Below are 20,867 nucleotides of genomic sequence, written 5' to 3' on the forward strand. Positions count from 1 at the left end.
ATCTTCTTCAGACTGTGTTAAGATTCATTTTGCTTTTACAATGAAATAACTGGTTCTTCATTTGACTTGTTTGCGTTCCAGGCCCTGTGGTAAACACTCCATTGTCACTGGTTTTCTTAATCCTCTTACAAATCATTAGTTGATATAATTTCCCCTTCAAACTTCAGTAGAGGCTAAACCACAATATATCACAATGGATGAACCCGTTTGTATTTGAATTTGGGTATCATTTGTTTAAAAATCTGTGATTTGCCAGGTACCATGGTGCACAGCTATAATTCCAGCAGCTCAGGGGACTGAGGCAGGAGGATCTGAAGTTCAAAGTCAGTCTGAGCAACAGTGAGGTGCCAAGCAACTACTTCTAAATAAAATACGAAATAGGGCTAGAGATGTGGCTCAGTGGTTTGAGTGCCCCTGAGTTTAATCCCCAGTACCACCCCCCCCAAAAAAAAATCCAAAAAAAACTCAAAACCGTGATTTTAACCTTAGCAAATACCTCTAGGAGTCAAAGATCCTTACCATATGCAGCATAAAAACCAAAATGAAGAAGACAAATCTATGAATAGTTGATTTTGTGATAGCAATAGGAAAGGAAGACTTAAACATTACATATACACCTTTAAATATGATTTTCACTCTTGAACAGAAAATACTAACAGTACCACAATCATGTAAATGACACTATTGATCTCGTGGGTTAAATGGTAGCAATGAATGAAATGGTTGCGTATGTCAAATATATGTGTAAAGTTAAGCTGTGTAGAGCATATGTCATGGAAAAATATGACTCTATAAAAACACCTTGGACGGCATTATTGAACAAAATGGCATGATGGGTACTGAAGAAAAGATTTGATTTATGGCTCATGATTTAAATGCTAACAAATTGTGCCAGTTTATTATATAAAAATTGCATTTTTATGGCATTCCAAATGAAAATCCTAAAGAAACACTGAACCGCATATCCCCATGATACTTAGGAGATATTACCTCCTAATAAATACTTATGGAAAAAAATGAAAGTAGAAGAAAAAGAGAATAAATGAGCATCTTCTATGAATTTATACACATGTAAAGTCAAAGAGAAACAACTACTGTTGATAAAGAACATTTTCATAACAGTAAAATAAACCAATCCAGCATTTTCTATGAGGAATAAATAAAGATAATTTCTAAGGGTTTTTAAACCTGGTAGAAAGTCTTCCTGCTAAACAGATGTGTGCAAGAAAATAATACTATTACTTGTGAAATGAAATCTTTTAATATCTTACTTCCAATGAGATAAAGCAGGTTGTTCTTGATAGATACTAAATGAATATTTGACAAATTGAATTAAATAAGTCAAGAACAAAAATGATAATTTAATGATAAAACTATAAGGAGGTAATAATTTTAGATTATATTATCTTGTGAAGAGGAATCATACAACCTGACAACTAACTGTGATTCTGTCTCCTTGGTCAAAGATAAGAAAATACTAAATTTAAGAAAAGCTCATATTTGAGAGGATAATTCAAATCCACATGAAATTCATTTCTAGTTTTACTACCAAACCAATTACTTTTATATGGAAATTTATAATAAAGAAAAAAAATGAGCATTTCCTGTGTTCTCACTGGGTAAGATAAACATTGGTTTAGACTCCCTTCATATGCTGCTCCTAAGGTATTTTGTTCCCTGGGGAAACAAGATGGCATATGTGGATATAGCTGTTTCCCATATTCTGAAGTCTCTTCTATTTTAAGAAGCCATCTGTCAGCAAATGGTTTTTAAGTAAGATAAATGTTTGTGGTCTTAACAGTATTTTCAAAAGATATTAATAACCTGAAAATATTAATAAGTGTAAAACAGTCATCTGTTTCACCCTTATGATTATCGGCCAGCGATCATTATATTGCAACAAAACTGGCATTTCAGACCGTCTTTGTAGCCCCTTTCATCATCCTTCTTCAAGGTGCCTGTAAAATTCTGTTTATACTCATACATACTTGTGTTATACTAACAGCAGTTACTTCTACTGAAAAGGTTTTCCCTACAACTCTGTAAAGTCCAGGAGAGTATGACTCCTAACTTCAGAGAACATAAGACTCCTTCCTGATGAATATTCCCCAATTGCTCACTAGGCTCCAGGAACTCCATAACCAGGGTCAGATTTCCACAAAGGCATTTGCAATAATAGTAAATTTAGTGCCCTGAATGTCTGCAATAGTCCAGGCAAGAGACAGACTGAGAGGCAAGGCACACAGGGTCTGCTCTCCAATAGCAACAAAGTTATTAATGAATAAAAACAATATAAAGAAAATAAAAATAGTATAATGATACTTGAGAATTGTGCAAGTTACAGAGATGCACTTACCTCTGGCTTGAGGTTACTGTGTGTGTATGTCTTGTGGGTATGAGGAAAAGCTATACTGAAACCTGACTTTCCAAGTGTAAACACTGATTAACCAAGTGAAATAGAGGTAAGAAAGCAACATGCTTAATGTTTATGCAGAGGAAACAGAGAATGGGCTATTTAATATACTGCACTGCTTTAGCAGAATAGGCATTTAATAAATCTGAATTTAGATGGTTTACTTTAGGCGTATATTTTAAAAATTATGATACTGATCCTTCCTTATTTCTGAATTTGTGTAGTTCATATATACAAATTACACAGAAAGAAAACTCCACATTGGAGTACATGTGGAAAATCTATACACTATTTTATAACATCCTAATGTCTAAATAAACCATTTGTTATTAGTACTTCATCAGTATAACAAACTGTGTTATATAGTGTTATACAAATATCAATCCTACATTTTGCTACTTTTCAGTTTGCTTCTTTGCATCCTGAATACATATTTTAGTAATAGTAATGGAGGTAAATCACAAAGTAGGAAAATACTATGGAGTCAAAATAATTTAATGCCTAAATAAATGCCCAAATCCTATGTAACAAGTATTTAATTGTATTCTGAGGATGTGGCTCAGAGCTGGAGGGCTTGCCCAGCACATTCAAGCACCCTAACATATCCAGGCACTGAGTTCAATCCCCAGTATCACCAAAAAAAAAAAAAAAAAAAAAAAAAAGAGAGAGAGGCAATTATTGATTTTGTCTTCTAAATACAAATACATAGTTCATGCCTGCTGCCACAATGGAGAAAAACTACTTGAAAAATTGTGTTTCTGTTGTTATTAAATCTGAAACAAATGTTCATGTATTCTCTGAACTCTTTTTGTTCTCTATTTAAAAGTAGGAGAGGAGAAAGGTTATTATAGTTGTCTTTTCAATGGTTACTAAATTAACCTAATTTTCCTTTATTTTCTGCCAGACATTTAATAGGTACAATCAACAGGTACTTTCAAAGTCATTGGCTGTTTCAGATTTACGCTCTCCTGTCAACTTAAGCCTGCATGATACTATCAAATAACCATCTCACTGTATTTAGTCCATTCAAATTTCAGAGTTTTGTGAACATAGCAAAAACTGAGAACTTTATAAAAGTTTTGCCAATCTCAGATGTTCAGGGATTAATGATAAATTCTGTTTTTAGCTGCCTTTCTACACCTGTTTCTCTATTATCATGCAGATTCAAAGTACTAATGCAAAAGAAACTTATTATAATGTGCTTTATTACAGGATGTCCTAGTCCATTTTCTGCTGCAGTAGCATAATACCTAAGATTGGGAAATTTATAAAGGTAAGATGTTATTTAAGTCATGGTTCTGGAGGCTTGTAAGTCTTCCTGGTGAAAGCTTTCTTAGTGCAGCATAACATGACATAAAAGTGGAAAGAGAGGAGAGAAGTGCACAAGAGACAAAACTCAAGCAACCTTCCTTTGTAACAATTCCCTCTTGTGAGACTGAATCCACTTCAATGAAAAAGGCATTAATTTCTTTTAGTGATCTAATCACCTCTTAAAGGCCACACCTCCCAACACTACCACAGTGGCAATCAACATTCAGTGTGAGATTAGAATAAACCACATCTAACCACAGCAGCACAAAAAAATCAACATTTCATATATCTGTCTCATTCCTTGTTTATCAGTATTAATTTTTATCTTATTTTGGGGGCTCTTATTAGTATTATTTCCACATTGACATGTAATCAAAGATAAGTTGTCAACAGTCCCCAGTGCACAATGGATATGAGACTGAGAAGAGTTCTGATCTTTAGAACACCAGAGACTTCTAATGAAAGGAATACGTACTATTATCTTGTAAGTGTGTTTATTGTCTTTTCCCATCCATACCCATTTACTTTTCCTACTTGCAAAGCATAATCTATTACTGGAGCATGAGTCCCTTGTGTCACATTAATTCCAAGAACCCTCAATAAACACTGTGAGATGAGGGAGGAGCTTTGGAGTTCAAAGTCCTCCTCATCACAAATGTGCTCACCTTACAAACCTTCTTTCTCTCTTCACAAAATTTGCAAACTTGAAGAAAGAAAACACATCTGTTCTTCAGAATTTTTGCATGTTGTAGAAGTCATTTTGCATGCCGACTAGATTCTACTAGCTTAAAATTATGAATAGCTTTAAGAAAAATGAATCAATTAATAACAATGAAGGCAAAACCTCAAAATTGTTTTTGCCAATTGATGGAAAGTCTGGTGTGAGGAAGTAACTGTTGAGCTAAAGGCCACCCTGATGAGTCAGAAATCACCCAGAGGCCTAGAACCCCAGTACTTGGAATGTGCTAATTGAATTCTTAATAAAGTCTAAACCCTGTTCTTACCAACATATATCAACTTGAGATTGATACTAATATTATCTTTATTTCTAAAATAGGAAATTGAGAAGAGGTTGAATAATTTACCTAAAGACATAGCTTGGAGATGAGCAGGAGGAAGACGATGAGTCAATTCTAGAGTTGACTTTAGATAGAAATCCTATCTAAAGTGTGAGATTAGGACAAACCACATATTCCATACTGCTTTCATAAAGGCGTAAGACCTCTATCCCTTCTGTGACCACCTTAGTACAACTAAGCAAACAGGACAAAAATATTATTTTTAATCTTCAAATAGAGCCTTAAGTCCTGTAACAACCTAATTATAGAGCTGACAAAAGAAACTTGTAATAAAACAAGTTATTATTATCTAAGTGATAAATTCTGTTTTAGATTAAAAGGGATACAAAAAAGAGCATATCAAACGTGTCCCACCTAGAAACATTTGAAAACCACTTGGTACTTTTTGTTGGTTTGGGGTTTTGTTTTTGGTATTTGATGCTATGTATTGAACCTACGGCCTTGCACATACTGAATACATGTTTATCACTGAGCTATGCCTCCATCCTCCCACTTGATATTTTTAAGGGAATAATACAGATGAAAATGAAACTAAAGTGTACAGTAGTAAACAAGAAAATGATAAGTGATGGGTGCAGTGGCACATCCCTGTATTTCCAGAGGCTTGGGAGGTTGAGATAGGAGGATCGATACCAAGTTCAAAGCCAGCCTCAGCAAGTTATCAATGCCCTAAGCAATTTAGGGAGATTCTGTTGCAAAATAAAAAAGGGCTGGGAAGGGCTGGGGATGTGGATGTGGTTCAGTGATTAAGTGTCCCTGAGTTGAATCCCTGGTACAAAAAAAAAAAAAAAAAAAAACCACACATGACAATAGACTTCAGGGTGTAAATGGATTTGAACTGAATTTTAATGATTCCTTACAATCTGGACATTCAGAAAGGTTAAAAATCTCTTCTAATTTAGCTACATGATTAAAGACATTAAGAAAGAACAAGGTATGTTATTGAAAAAAGTAAAATGTGAGTAAGACTGGAGAAAAGGGTGGATTTAACATCATGGGAACATTTGTGATAAGATGATAATACATAAATCCTGGGAGGAGGTATGTAGATTATAATGCAAAATGCAGAAAATGAAGAGTCAATTAGCATTTCAGGAAGTAACTCAAAGCATTACTGTGCATGCATGTGATATAGATTTCTAGAAGGCAAGTAAATCAAGTAGAAAACTAGCAATTATTCAGAAATAAGAAAATGAATATCTAACTTATAATGGGGACAATTCAGAAGAGAAATACATACTGAATACATGGCTCAATGGATTTAAGGACAGGGAGAAATAAAATAATAACAATTGTGAGAGTTGAGACTGGGAAAATATAATGACTTTTAAACAATGAATAGGAAGGTTCCTACTTTTCAGTGAGAAAAGGACTAATAATGACTGTGAGTTGACCTTAACACATATAATAAGCAAATTTTTAATAAATGTCTAGAGATTTCACAGCTCTTTTCATCAAGAAATAAGTTAGGAAATTTGGACTTGTAGGAACAATAAATAATTAAGGTTCGTCATCACAATGATTTAAAATGAAATGTAAAGGAAAAATAAGTTCATTGTTAGAAAGTTTCTGTGGAAACTGTATTTGTATATTCAGGAACAGAAAATGTAGAGAGAAGCATTTGATGGTATAGGGCAGTGTTGGGAAGATCATTAGATTTCTTAAGTCTCTTGGAGCGAGGCTTGTTTATAAAAAAAATGAATGTGGTCAACAGAGAAATAACTGAAGAGTGAAATATAGGTTCTCTTGACAGTCTCATTCTCCTACTCCCTTTCTCTTTCTCTCTGCAGTTTTAATCAGTTACATTAGACTGAAAAGCTAAGAACAGCAGGATGAAAGTTGAATATGTAAATAATCCTTGATTTTCAGTAAAGTTTGTTCATTCTTGCATATAAGCCTGAAAACCTGAGCACACTTTATTAGGCATATGGAATGAAAATAATTTGCCCTTTCAAAGACAGTCATGTTCACTTCTGCAAATTATAATCATCTTTGGGAAAGAATGTGGACACACATGAGTCCTTGCATCATTCCACAGACACTCTTCTGTTTTCTCAAAACACTGGAATTCATAAAGTGGCCCTTCAAAACCTATTTATAATTCATAGTACATTGATTTCATTTGCTGAATTGACACAAATCCTTCAAAAGAAAAGTTCTAATATCATATGTATACTTTCTTTTGTTACTTTCTATGAAAAATGCTACTTCTAACATTACATCACAAAGGGTTTTTTCCTTGGTTGCCATTTATAACCGACCTTGTTCAAGTTCAAACTATAAACAAACATCAAATTTTACAGTCACGTTGTTTAAACATAAACAAGGGACAATTAATTTGGCTTAAAAACAATAACAAAGGACTAATTAGAAAAAGTTCAGCATCATTTGCTTAAATCTGTCAAAAATATTCACTTGAAGCTCATAGAATCCATTCAGTGCGATTAAATCTGGTAACACTTTAATATATGTTATAGCTTTAGTTTTGTTATAGTTTTTCTCCATTAAATCATTCTCTCCTGTCCCATTTTATTTCATCATCAAATATAGACTTATAGCTCAAGGATAAGCCAAATATGATAGTCGTAGTCCATTATTGGTTGTCAAGAAATATTAGATAACAGACAAAAAAAATGCGACTTTTCAAAAGCTAGGACACAGTGTGTTATCTGGAAGCTTCTATAGATGGAATTAGTAACCACCTGTACAATTATGTTAATTGCAGAAGTTATAAATCCCTACCACCCAATAAATGTACAGCTACTTTGCAGCTTTTCCCATCAATTGGTGAGTTTATACTTCTCCTTAAATCTGGACTTGGCCATGGGACTCACCTCGAACAATGAGACATTAGTAATCGTAGTATGAGCAGAGGTTTATAAAGTGTGTTCTTGTATGGAAGTCATTACTCCTGTGGAACCACAAGAACATCCAAAAATGGATAATTATAGAATCGTGGCCTAGTTATTTAGCACACAACCTATCAAATGCCAGACTATGAGGGAGGCCATTTCTGATCATCCAGTCACCATGATTATGATTAGGTTTTCTTTCTAGGAACTACCTGTCACATCTTGTCCCTATTTCTATTAGCCTTCGTATTAGTAAACCAAAACTTTAGTTGGGATGTTTTGTTACTTTTAAGGATTAGAAATATCTTCAACTACTGTTGTTTTGCATCTTAAGTTCCTTCAAAACTCTGCTGCAATTAGACAAAGGAGAATAAAGGGAAGGGAGGGGAAATAGAAGTAGGAAAGAGTTGGACATAACTTTCCTATATTTATATATGAATACACCACCAGCGAAATTCCCACTTCATGTACAACCACAAGATTGGGATCCTAGTTAAAATTAGTTATACTCCATGTATGTATAATATGTCAAAATGCACTCCACTGTCAAATACACCTAAAAGAAACAAATAAAAATAGAAAAATTTTTAAAAAGATTTTAATTTTAATGAGGTAAAAATATATCAAACTTGTATCTTTTGAAGTATTTTTGTGCCAAATTTATAAAATTTGTTCTTATACTGATTTCACAAGGATATTCTTTTTTTTTGTATTAAAATACTACTAACATTTACATCTTTAATACACTTGGAATCTACTTTTCAGTATAGTGTGAGCTAGAGATTGAATTTCATTTTATTTCTTGCATATAAATGTCCTAGCATAAGTCATTAAGTGCACTTCGTTATTTTTCTATTTATTTGTAAAGCCAATATGGTAATGTATAACAAATTTGCATGCATGTTTTACTTATGTATATATGGATCTTCCTGTTCTGTTCCATTCAATTATTCTTTTGGCAGCATCACATTGTTTTAGCTACTTTAGCTTTTTAATAATGAAGAATCTTGTCAAAGAAATTACAAATTTATATTTCTTTAAAACTTCCTTTATTATTTTTGCTATTCTGTTCTTCATATGAATTTTACTATTGGCCTGTAAAGTTCAATGAAATATTGATTTTGGCATTTTTGCATTGCATTAAACTTATAGATAATTTGGGGCAAATTTCCATAGATATGGAAATCAAGTTTTCCCATTATGAAAATTACAATTTCCCTCTTTATTTAAGATCATCCTTTATGTTCTTCACAAACATTTTGTAATTTTCTCCATTAAAGTCTGCTACAACCTTTACTTTTATTACTAGTTTTTGAGTAGCTTTTTAAAATTTACATGTTTTAATTGGTTATTGAATTCAGAAACACCATTTGAACTTATATTAAGCAATGTTTGTATTTTTTAAATTAAAATCTATGCCCTGTGGTTGGTCAAAACAAAATATCAGAACTCAGACATCCTACAAAATAAGGACTTTGCTATGTAAAACCGAAACAAACACATTGAATTGCCATGTAAAATGCAAACTTTATTTCTTAACAGGCATTACATTCAAGTCTGAAGTTATTAATTTTCAGTGAGAAAATAAAGATTCATGGTTACTTACTCTGTAGTTTTGAAATAATCTGTATTTGCATTAATTTTGGATAATAATGTAGTCAGTTATAGAATTACATGTTTCCTTTTAATCAGAAGATTTTACTCTTCTTCCTGATGAAATGTCTGTTTGAATCACTCTGTCCTTCCTCTGTAGGTGATGTGTGTATTGTTTCTAGTTGCATCTAGAGATTTTCCCTTCTCCATGTTGCTCTGCAGTTTTACTTTGATGGTTCACTTAATTTACTCTCCTTCACACAGATTGCATTTTTATTCTAAGGATCCATTTCTTTCTTCATTTCTAGTAAACTTTGTTATCACTTTGAATATTCTTTTTCTGGTCTTTTGTCTCATGTTTGCCTTTCATCAATATTTGTTAGCTAAAAGTATGTAAAGCTACCAGTTTATCCTCCATGTTTCACAGTTCTCATATATTTTGTGTTTTTTTACCTGCATACTTTATGAATTAATTCCTTAATTAATTAGATTACTGCATTCTTATGTTCATAAGCATAAACTATGTTCTATCAATAAGGCTTTTAAAACTTTTTTATTGTAATAACTATATTTCTCATTTCCAAGGTTTTTAGTTGTTTATATTTTAATAAAATTAATTTTTACACCTACATTTTTGGCCTCTTTGATTCTGCTATACCTTTTTCCTTGTATGGGCTTTTTTTTTTTTTTTTTTTTCATTTTTCTCTTGATAAATATATTTTTCATTTTCTCCCTAATACTTATGAAACTCAGATTTGTCTATTTTTTTCTTTTGATTTTTTTTTTTTTTTGGTTTGTTTGTTTTTTAGCTATCTTTCTGAAGAATTCACAAATGCTGTGAAAACTGAATTTTCAGATTCTTTTCAAGTAAAGAGGTTATTTTTTAACCTCTTCCAGCACTGAATTCACTCTGCAGGGTGTTCTCTTTGCCTCCATTTGACCTCTGGGTCTTATAATTTAGACTTCTCTTTTATGATTCAGTAGGATTTCTACTCCACAGGGTATGTAAGAATTTACAGAGCCATCAACTTGCAAATTAGAGCTGGTCACAGGGTTGTTTTCTGTGGTCTCTCAGCATCTGGGGTTAGTAAATTCCTACAAGTCATCAGCATGGGCAGCAGAAGGCACAGCAAGATTTCAGTCTTGCTACCCTGGCGAACTATACCCCATTCCTTGGGTTAAGCACACCCTTTTTAGATACTGTTTCTCTGGGTTTCATAGCTGGAGATGCCAGAATTCTGATGCTTTATCATTTTCTCTACTTCCTACCTGTGCTTTGCTACTTATTCAAATAAGGAAAATCTAGTTTTGTTTTTTGAGATGAGAAATCTTTTTAATTTTCCTTTAAAAATATCAAAAACCGCTACTTTTAAAACCATAGATGGATTAAACATATACTTTTTTTTTAACAATATATTATCCAGAGGTCTTGTCTGTATATAGAAGAAGGAAACCATTGTATTTTCCTCTTTCTGTACTGTGAATTCCTGGAGATTAGAAAGGAGATATTCTCACCTGTATTCACCCACTACTGATAATCTATAGCATATCAGAAGCACTTAATAAATACCAAATTACACTTAATGGCTCTTCTTTCAAATCTTAGTGCAAAAAGTTCATTCTATATGAGTTGGGGAATTAAAGACATCATGTCCTTTCCCATATTCAACTATTTGAAGAATCTAAATCTGAACATGGTTAGTAACAATATTTAGATGTTTAATTAAATATATAATCAAATTTCAATGAATTTAGTGTTTGTTAACCATACCTAAAAATAACAAAACTAAGTATTACAGATTTAATAAAATGGAATACCAAGGCAGACACACAAATTTTAAACATATTACTTATGTATGTGTTAATAACTATTTTTGGTTTTATTTTGTTTGTTTTCCTTTGCTCTTTTGGTCTAACACATCAAAGTATAAATTCTCTAAGAAAACTGCAAGGCAGAATTTTAATTAAAAAATAGTTAAAAAATAGTCACTTCTTAGTAGGGGTTTATGTGAGAAGGAGAACATTTTAAAAAATTAAATTATTTCCTAAAATGTAAATTATCCATGTAGACTAATCTTATTTAATTTTTAAGTTCTAGACAGACCTTAATAAATTACCTCATATCTATAATTACAGTAATTATTTTTGATTACTTAACTACTCTATGATAAAAATAATATAAGACAAGTGTTATTATCCTAAATGATCCACAAATACAGTAATATGAAATTTTAAATTAAAAGTATGTTTATTTGTAAGTTTTTTACTTTTTATTTTAAAATCTCCACAAAAAATCATGAGTTAGTTTCTTATTTTGTTGTAAAGGAAAGTGACACTTAGTGACCCATAGAAAATAGAGAGTGAATTCAAATTTGAATCAGTTTGACTGAGTCCATACTCTTAGTCATTAGGTTTTTCATTTATTACCTATGCCTCTGAGTTAATACATACCATTATTAAAAGTTGATTGATTTTATTGATCTGACAAAGGATGAGAGAATTAGAATGGTTTCATTATGCTTATACTTTGATAAATATGTTGCAGTTTAATTTATCACTGATAAAACAGGATATAAAATATTCTAAAATCTCCTAGGCCATTTCTGAATTCAGACATGGCCCTTAAACTTCATCTAGCATACTACAGGGTGATATTAACAAAACATGCATCTGCTTTACAATATTCTATTGATACCCTTTCATCTACTGAATAAAATTAAAACTCTTAATACTAGATATTATATATTAATATTCATCACAGCATTATTTATAAGAATTGAAATGAGGAAATACCCCACTGCACATGAATTAAAAGGATAGACAAATAGATAAACAAAATGTAGTAGATGCACACAATAGAATACTATTTAATCATAAAAAGAGTTGAAGTTCCAATACATACTACAGCATAATGTACTTCAAAAATGTTATATGAAGTAAATCATATAAAAAGAACAAATAATTTAGGATTCTGCTCATATGAAATTTCTTGGCAAATTCACAGAGACAGAAATGTATGTTAGAAGTTAACAGAAACTGAGGGAGGCAGGGATATGGAGAATTACTAATTTAAAAAGTATTTCTGTTTGAAGTAATGAAAAAATTTCAGAAATAGATATCAGTGATAGTTATACCACATTGTGAATGCAATTAATGTTTAAAAAGAGTTTAAATTCTCCTTGAAGTGATATTTTCATTTTATGCCATATATATACATACACATACACACACACATCACCCGCACACATATACATATATGAGCACATATGTATATTTTGTCACAATTTTCAAAATAACAGTAAAAAATAGCAATACACTATAATAAAACATGGAGTAGTACAATTTAAAGTGATGAATCATATGGTATGTGAAATATATCTCAATTAAGCTTTTTAAGAAGCTCTTTATTTTGAAAGATCAAGTCCTTCAACATCAGATGCTTCCTACTACCTCAGCTTCATCTCACACCCATTTATGAGTACAACCTGTATTTAATAGAACCAAATGACTCCTTGCCTAACCCACACTTTTTCATTCCTTCTAAAACTTTCTAAATTCTTAGTCTAGGGAGCTTGTTTTTAATCTTTTTGATCTGAGGATTTTTACATTCCTAATCATTATTAAAGACTCCAATGAGATTTTGTATCTGGATTTTGTCTATAGCTATTTATCATATCAGAAATTCATACTGAAAATTTGTTGGTTTATCAATTTCTCTAAAACTTGGAAAATGAATCAATTTGTGTATTAATATAACATTCTGAAAAAGTAACTTTATTTTTTAAAAGAATGTAAATAGAACATTATTTTATAATTGTATGAATCTATCAATATCTGCCTAGCTGGTTCCTCAGAACTCCTTCTTCATCCTATCGATTCTGTCATTTGGGTTGAATTACATGAAGAAAATCCAGCCTTGGGCAGCAATGTATTTAGAAAATGGAGGGATATTTTTATAGCCTTTTCAAGTAACTCTGGGTGTTCTTCCTTCATACTACACCAACACATGACAAGTGGTGTTACTTAAAGGTCAGTTGCAGATACCATAGTGATGAACTTTTCAATCTGTTACATTTACATTCATTCATCTATCTTGAATTCAAATGGATCATTTATCCTTGCATAATTTTGTCATGTCATTTGGAAAATATTGGTTCCCTCACTTAGGCACATTTCTAAAGGTTGACACCTTTCCTGTGCAATACCCAAAAGTCACATTAGTTATTATCATAACCCATCTCATTAGAAAAGACCAGAAAGCACTGAAGAAACATAGGCTTATTGTGTTGAATAAAAGTCTTCCAAAAAGATAATATTCACTTGGAAGTTTAATTTGCCTTATTTGAATAAAATACTATATATCATTCTCCTTGAAATAATTTTTTCATTGTACATTCTTCTGCCACACACCCTGGTTTGCATAACTAGTTTGTGTGTTCTATAAAACATGGAATTCCTTGAAGTAAGTATAAGGCCAAATAATCACACAAATGTACTATTTCCTTCAGAATGTAACCCAAGTTCCTTATGTACCTTTCATCATTCATCATACTGAATATTAAAGAAATCTCAACTGAAGTGTCAATATTAATAGGAATCATAATTTTTACCCTTCTTTCAAGCAAAACTGGTTCTATTTTTCCTGGTAAATGACAGTGAAAAATACAATGACCTCTAAAATATTCTGAAGTCATTGTGTTGACTAATGTGAAGGTGCCACAAGTTCAGCCACATTACCTTACAACAAATGTCACCCTGGTTAAAAAAAAAAAAAAAAAAAAAAAAAGAGGCAAATGATATTTAATTACTAAGGAAACGATTTTGATCTCTTAGATGTGCTGATGTACTGATGCTATCTTGGGGATGCCCAGGAATCCATGGTGGAGAACCACAGGTCTAACTCTTCTTCCTTTCTCCTGTACCATCTGAAGGGTTCTTATTCACCATTTAAATTTACTGAACTCTGAACAGCTTCATTGTTAAAAAACACTCATGGGATTTACCACCCTTTTGCAGGAAGACTTTTTAATTCACCAAAGGCTTCTACTATCTTATAGATCTTATATTTCAAAGGTTGTTTACTTGAAGTCTTCTTCTACATTTTTTCTAAACTGTGGTCTCTAAACGTCTATGAACCGATACTCATCTTTATATCCACTGACAAAGAATGTGGAGTGCAGAAAATGGATGAGTTAGTTAGTTCCTATGTTACAACATGGACACTTTCAACTGTGAATTTTATCTATGTGGACAAACAAAGGACCAAACAGTACTATAATGAAAGCTTCACAGAGATACACCCTAAAAGTCAGTGAGTCTCAATGATGCATGAACTCCATGATCAGTACAGTTACAGTGGGTTTTGATACACATAGACATATACGCACATATGCACACAGGGAAACAAAAATTTTCTGTGCCACAATATACAAACTGGTAAGAAATTATCAATAAATATTTTAAACTATAGAATAAAAATGTGAATATGTATTTTTTAAAGTATATACTTGATCTGATTTTCAAAGACTGAGAAGAATTAGAATAGACAAAAAGAATTGTGAGAGATACTGAAGGCTGAAAGTTCAACATGAACAATGGCAATCATTAGCATGGGATGGTGATGTATAATACCAAGTTTGACCTAAAAATCTATTTTTATGTGTGTAAACATACACCAGATCCAGATCCTGGATCTTATTACCTATCAGGTAAATGTGTATTAATATCAGGCAACATTTTTGCATATTATGTTTTCTTAAGCTAACAAAAATCATAAAATCTTTATTGGCAAAAGTGTGGGATAATGAGTCTTTTCATAGACAATTGGTAAAAACATAAATTGATAGGGTCTTTTGTTTGACAATCTATAAGAAATAAAATACCCATTGACCGACTTAATGATTAACTTCTAGATTTCTATGCTAAGGAAATGTTCACACCTGTAATTAAATATCCATCTACACACACGGTCATAGTGATATTGTGTGGAATGGTAAGAAAAATGAAAAAAAGTTCATAAAAATGATTAAATATAAAGTTTATCCTGAGTATAGAATGAAGTACAGCCTTTCAAAAGAGTAAGATGAAACTATACACACCAAAATGAAAGTTTGCACTATATAGTTAGTGGGGAAAAGGTAGCTAGCTGAATAAATACATCAGGTAAAATTCTACTTTTGTGATTATAAATTATATACATACATAGATACATAAAGAAAATTCTAGAGACATTGACAGTTGTCAGTTATGGGTAAGTAAATGAGACTGATAATGCAGTGGTGAGACAGCAATTTTGTATTTAAATCCACATGACTTGAAATTTTTATAATAAATTTATACACTATTTAAAATTTAAAAGCAAAGAAAAAGATTGATCTCAGTATAGCAACACAGAAAAAGAGAAATATATGTAATATGTATTCATATGTAATGGAAATTATATATAGATACAGGAGAAAAGGTGTTAGAAGATGGTGATGGTCCTTGTGATGATGCATGAGGACAAGAAAGAGGGTTCTTTCAATTCGGTGGATAATCTACACAGAAAAGTATGTACCATAAAATATTAAAAACCTTAAATTATTTCTATAATAACATTTTCATATCAATAGTGTTATGTTTAAATATATAGGTGTATCTATACACACATATATACAAAAATAATTGACATTTGAGAGTTGATTAACTGAAAATCATTAGGCAGATATTTTTAAAGATACCATTTCATGCATTGGAAGAAAATTAGTTAAAATAGTTTTATATTGAAAAATTATTTTCCAAGAGTTCTAATACTTACTTGCAAGAAACATTGTGATTAGACCTTGAATATTCAAAGATTAGAAGCTAACAGTCATAATATACATTTTGTACATGCTAGCAGTTAATTGCTCCTTTGACATTTTAGGGAACCGGATGATATAGTCACATCCATTCTTGAATATAAACTTTAGGAAAATGTAATTGCTACATGCAATTACCACTATTATTTCTCTAATAATCCAACTGATACTCATTTCCACCAAACTACTTAAAATGAAATTGTTGTACTTACTTTCAACAACTACTTGTCTGTCTTCCCAATTATCTTTAATAAGCTGTATATTTCCAAAGTGTGCATCACTGTAAAAGATTCGGTTGGTACCTTTTCTTCTTTGATTATAGTCAAAAGCCAAGGCTATGACATTCTTGAAATAATGTGGATTCTCATATGGCCTTATTGGGGAATTTAAATTGGTTTCATCGGAAAGATGTATACTTTTTAATATTGTTCTCCCTGAATACAGCAAATAGCCTTCATGCCGTAGGCAAGTAACTCCATCCTCTGCCAAGTATCCGTGGGCACAAGCACAGGTTCTCTGGGAATTTCCTCGATAAAGACAGAGTTGCTTACAGCCACCATTGTCCTTGGCACAAACATTGGTCCCTAAGGAAGAAAAAATAAACACACACACACACACACACACACCCCACATACACACACACACACACACACACACATTTATGTTTTTGTTTTACAAATAAGTTTTTACTTATAAAAATATTAAAATTTAATATTGAATATTCTTTTATTCTTATTTTAATTAAGATTGGTTAATAAAAAGCAAACAATAGAAAGGGTTGATTTTTTTTTAATTGCATAAGTTTAAAATCTTGGATTTCTATTTGAAGGACCACATGATTCTACTTCCTCCACAATCTAAATAAAAGCTTGATGCAAACATTAAAATATGTTTTATCATATTATAATCTTTGATAAAAATAACAGACTCATTAAAACATGAACTGAAAAAAAAAAAAAGCACTGCTTTAAACTCTGGACCTCCACAGTACCTAACTTCTCTATATAAGGCATAATTTACTCAAAGTTTCAGTGAAGACAAAATATGCTCCTAAGATTTCTTCAGCAGGGTGATTCTGCCCTATGGATTCATTATCATCTGCAAAAAATCAATTGCAATTTATTTTTCAAAACACTCAAATCACTATCCTATTATTTTCAAAATACACATTTTAAGGATGTTATGACTTCAGAAATACACATTAAAAATCATTTTCTGGGGCAAAACCCACAATTTTATTAAGAGAAAATTAAAAGAAAAACAATTTCAGTGGCTTTTTAATTTTTAATATCTTAAGTATGCTTAATGTACACTTAAAGAGGTTTTTATATTTCTTAGCTCAAATCAATCCTTCTGACACGCGAGGTATGTTACATGTCTATGCACACATGTGGTCCTAGGCAAGTATGCCCATGTAAGAAGTGTTATTCATTTCCTTAAACTATTATATGAATGCTGTAGAAAATTAGATGTAAAAAATGTTTCATGGTTTTGACTCAAATAAGAATTTATCTTTTATTTTAGTGTGACAAAAGTTCAAAAATAAGAGAGAAATAAATGTATTTATTGTGTATTACTTTAAAAGTGCTGACCTTTCTCTCTTACTCTGTTAAAGATTTTAATCTCCTTCAGGTTGACTCCAAGGCCAGTTCTCATGGTCACCATCTCTGTGGCATCATTCTTGTGTCCCCTTCTGACAGACCCGTTGGCATGTGCTCTGCCAAAAAGTAGAACATACATGATCAACATTCTTCAACTCTTCATTAAAATCAAGCCAGTCAGCTAAGCTGAAGATAACAGATGGCCCAACAGAAGGGACAGAAACCAACTTCAGTCTGTGATATTTAATGCTCCAACCTGGAATAGGAACAGTGCCTGCCTTTGCTGGGAAATTACATGGTTTTGAGAGATCCTTTTTGTGACCTTGCTTAGGTATGGCTAATCCTACAAGGGTAAAGTGTCTGGCACTGAAATAACATTTTGAGACTCAAATACTCATGAAAAAAATAAATTACCTGTCAGACCAGTAGATGTAAGCCCCAAAGACCGCAACTGAAAACATATCCACATTGCTCCCTGACAGCACCATCTCACGATGGCCTCCGGTTTCAAGGTCGATTCTCTCTATCTTGTCTGTGCGAGCATCACACCAGTACAATTTATTTTCCTAAAGATCGATTGAAGAGTAATATTATAAGGTGGTTTTGGTGATTTCATTAAGAAAATAATGGAACACTAAAGGTGGAGTAATGCAAGTTGGCAGTCAATACACTTTAAATAAAATAAATCCAACAGACCTCATAGTCAATGGAGATGCCATTCGGCCACACTATCCCCATGCTTACAAGAACAACTTTGTCTGAGCCGTCTAAGCGAGCCTTTCCAATGCAGGGCATCTGTCCCCACTCAGTCCAAAACAGGAAGCTGAAATTGAATTGTAGACATATAGTAACACATAGCTAAACACAGAAGACCTTAGTCATCATAATGGTAGTAATATTCATACTGAGAGAACAAAAATAAAGCATTTCAGAAATTAATGTACAAACATGTTTATGTTTGTATAAAGTTTTATTGTAAAAAGTATTTAACCAGAAGTAGAAATTGTAAGAATGGATTCAAAATTTGAACAAAGTGCCTTCTTCACATGCTGTTCCCTATTTGAAATACTCTACTTCAACCTGTTTTCCTAATTTGCTTTTGGTCTTCATATCTCAAATATTTCCTTCAAGAACATTCTGAGTTTTCTCTGATTATTGTTATTATGAAGCAAAATACATTGCATTATGTACTCCACCTCAGAACATCATAACACAGAGTGAAAAATTTATACTTGTTTTTCCTTACATTGTTACTTATTTTTAATAACTCCTCCTATAAGACTGAGAGAATATTGATCAATGAGAACTGTGACCTTTTCTAGATTTTATTCACTATTATACACCAGGTAACTATTAAAATTAAAATAAAAATTAGTAGTAAATAAATATTTAATTTATGAATGTATACATAATGTATCATTACTTTTAGTTTTCTACTTAGACAATGAAACTAATCTGAATTTTATATATTGGAATAGAGTAATATTAAAACATTGCTTCATATCAAGATGTCATTTTTATTTTTGTAATCTTGGAAAACAATATGTAATTTAGAAGGAACTATAAAATAGAAAGAAAATCTAGAGTATGCCAAAATAAAGCAATATGTTAAAAAGAAAATAAAGAAAAACAGGAGGTATACAACACATGCACTTTTACATATTCATTCAACAAATTCAGGACTTATATAACAAACAGAAATTCATGCTTTTAGGTAAATCTGATTCATTTTAAATTTTACATTATGCCCAATCATATTTTTATCCAGTTATAAGATAACATCAATGAGTAAAACTTAGAAAAATATGGTAATCATTCAGGCATTTAGTGATCAATGGGTTTATATTTCTGTGCATCCTCAAATACACATATACAAGTGATTATTCATGAGCAGATGCGGACTACATATAGAAAACTTAAAGAACACCTATACTCATATTCTGGATACTCAATGGAGTTCTTATCTAACCCATGAAAATATCCAAGTAACTACATAAAAATGTATGTATTCTCTTTATGTACATTGTTTAGATTTATATTAATAGTTGGTTTTTTTCTGAAAAGCTATAAAAATAAATGTGTTGGAATTTTACAACCACATAATAAAAGGTGTGGCTAGAATCCCAAGTATATTAATCCTGAAAATATTTTCATTCATATTTATAAGTTCTGTAAATCAGAAAGGAAAACTTTGTAGCAGAAAATCCAACTAAGATTTTATTGGTAACATCTTGGCGGAAAAGTTATGAAAAAAATTCTTTACTTGTATTAAAGTCAAGAGTTTTAATACCCTCAAGGATAGTCTCTTTCAGTTAAAAGTGTTGCTTAACATCAAATAATCAACATAAATTTTTGCTCCATTTAACTTTATTGTATTTAATTTTATTTTTTGCTATCTAACCCAGTAGCTCTTATGTGCTACATATGTACTCATCCAAGCTGTATCCACAGTCTGTCCATTTAACTTTTTAAGGTCAAATATTAAAAAGAAGATGATATACTAAAAAGCAGGCACCTTGGAATCCAGAAGAGACATGTTTCCTCAATCCGATTTTTACCACCCACTTTTTGTTATTATTTTTATTTATATTTTTTAGTTTAAAAAAATTTATTTATTTAATTATTTCTTAAAATTTTTTACAGACTTCATTTTGATTCATTGTACACAAATGGGGTACATCATTTCACAGTATTCTATAGCTGTACATGATGTAGATTCATACCATTCATGTAGTCATACATGTACATAGGATAATGATGTCTGTCTCGTTTTTAACATACTCCCAGGTTCAAATATAGAAAGAAATGTGTACAATAAATATTGTAAGTAACATAATCTGCTTTCAAATGTACTGAGTAATGAATAAAATATTTTGAGCAAGTCAGTAAAATAAAAAAATTAATATATTTAGCCCTAATTCTCACAGTTATGAAAATTATGGCTCTGAAAGCTAATGCTTTCTGATCCCAAATCCATTAAAGGGGACAATAAAGGAACTGCCGAGACTTTACTAGCTTAGGCCTGTGCCTCTTCTCTAATACAACGTCTCAACAATTTATAATAATATTATACCTAAGGTTATTTCTCCTGAGATATAAGAAATAGAACAAGAGATCTTCATACTTAAAAAGAGAAAACAAAACATAAAAATTTTCTTAGTATTGAGAAACAAATATCT

General features: G+C 31.5%; 1 protein-coding gene across 5 annotated transcripts in view; it reads right to left on the bottom strand.

Moving 5' to 3' along the window:
* Positions 1 to 20,867, bottom strand: part of LRP1B (LDL receptor related protein 1B) — a 1,899,381-nt gene that overhangs the window by 458,354 nt on the left and 1,420,160 nt on the right. For all 5 annotated transcript variants that reach the window (XM_079135584.1, XM_079135585.1, XM_079135582.1 and 2 more), the window contains exons 38-41: positions 18,385 to 18,511; positions 18,103 to 18,254; positions 17,680 to 17,804; positions 16,300 to 16,671 (exon numbers count right to left, since the gene is read on the bottom strand). In XM_079135584.1, the coding sequence (XP_078991710.1) occupies positions 16,300 to 16,671; positions 17,680 to 17,804; positions 18,103 to 18,254; positions 18,385 to 18,511 (776 nt within the window). The remainder of the gene's footprint in view (positions 1 to 16,299; positions 16,672 to 17,679; positions 17,805 to 18,102; positions 18,255 to 18,384; positions 18,512 to 20,867) is intronic.

Source organism: Sciurus vulgaris (assembly GCF_902686455.1).
Source record: "Sciurus vulgaris genome assembly, chromosome: 3".
Lineage (NCBI taxonomy): Eukaryota > Metazoa > Chordata > Mammalia > Rodentia > Sciuridae > Sciurus > Sciurus vulgaris.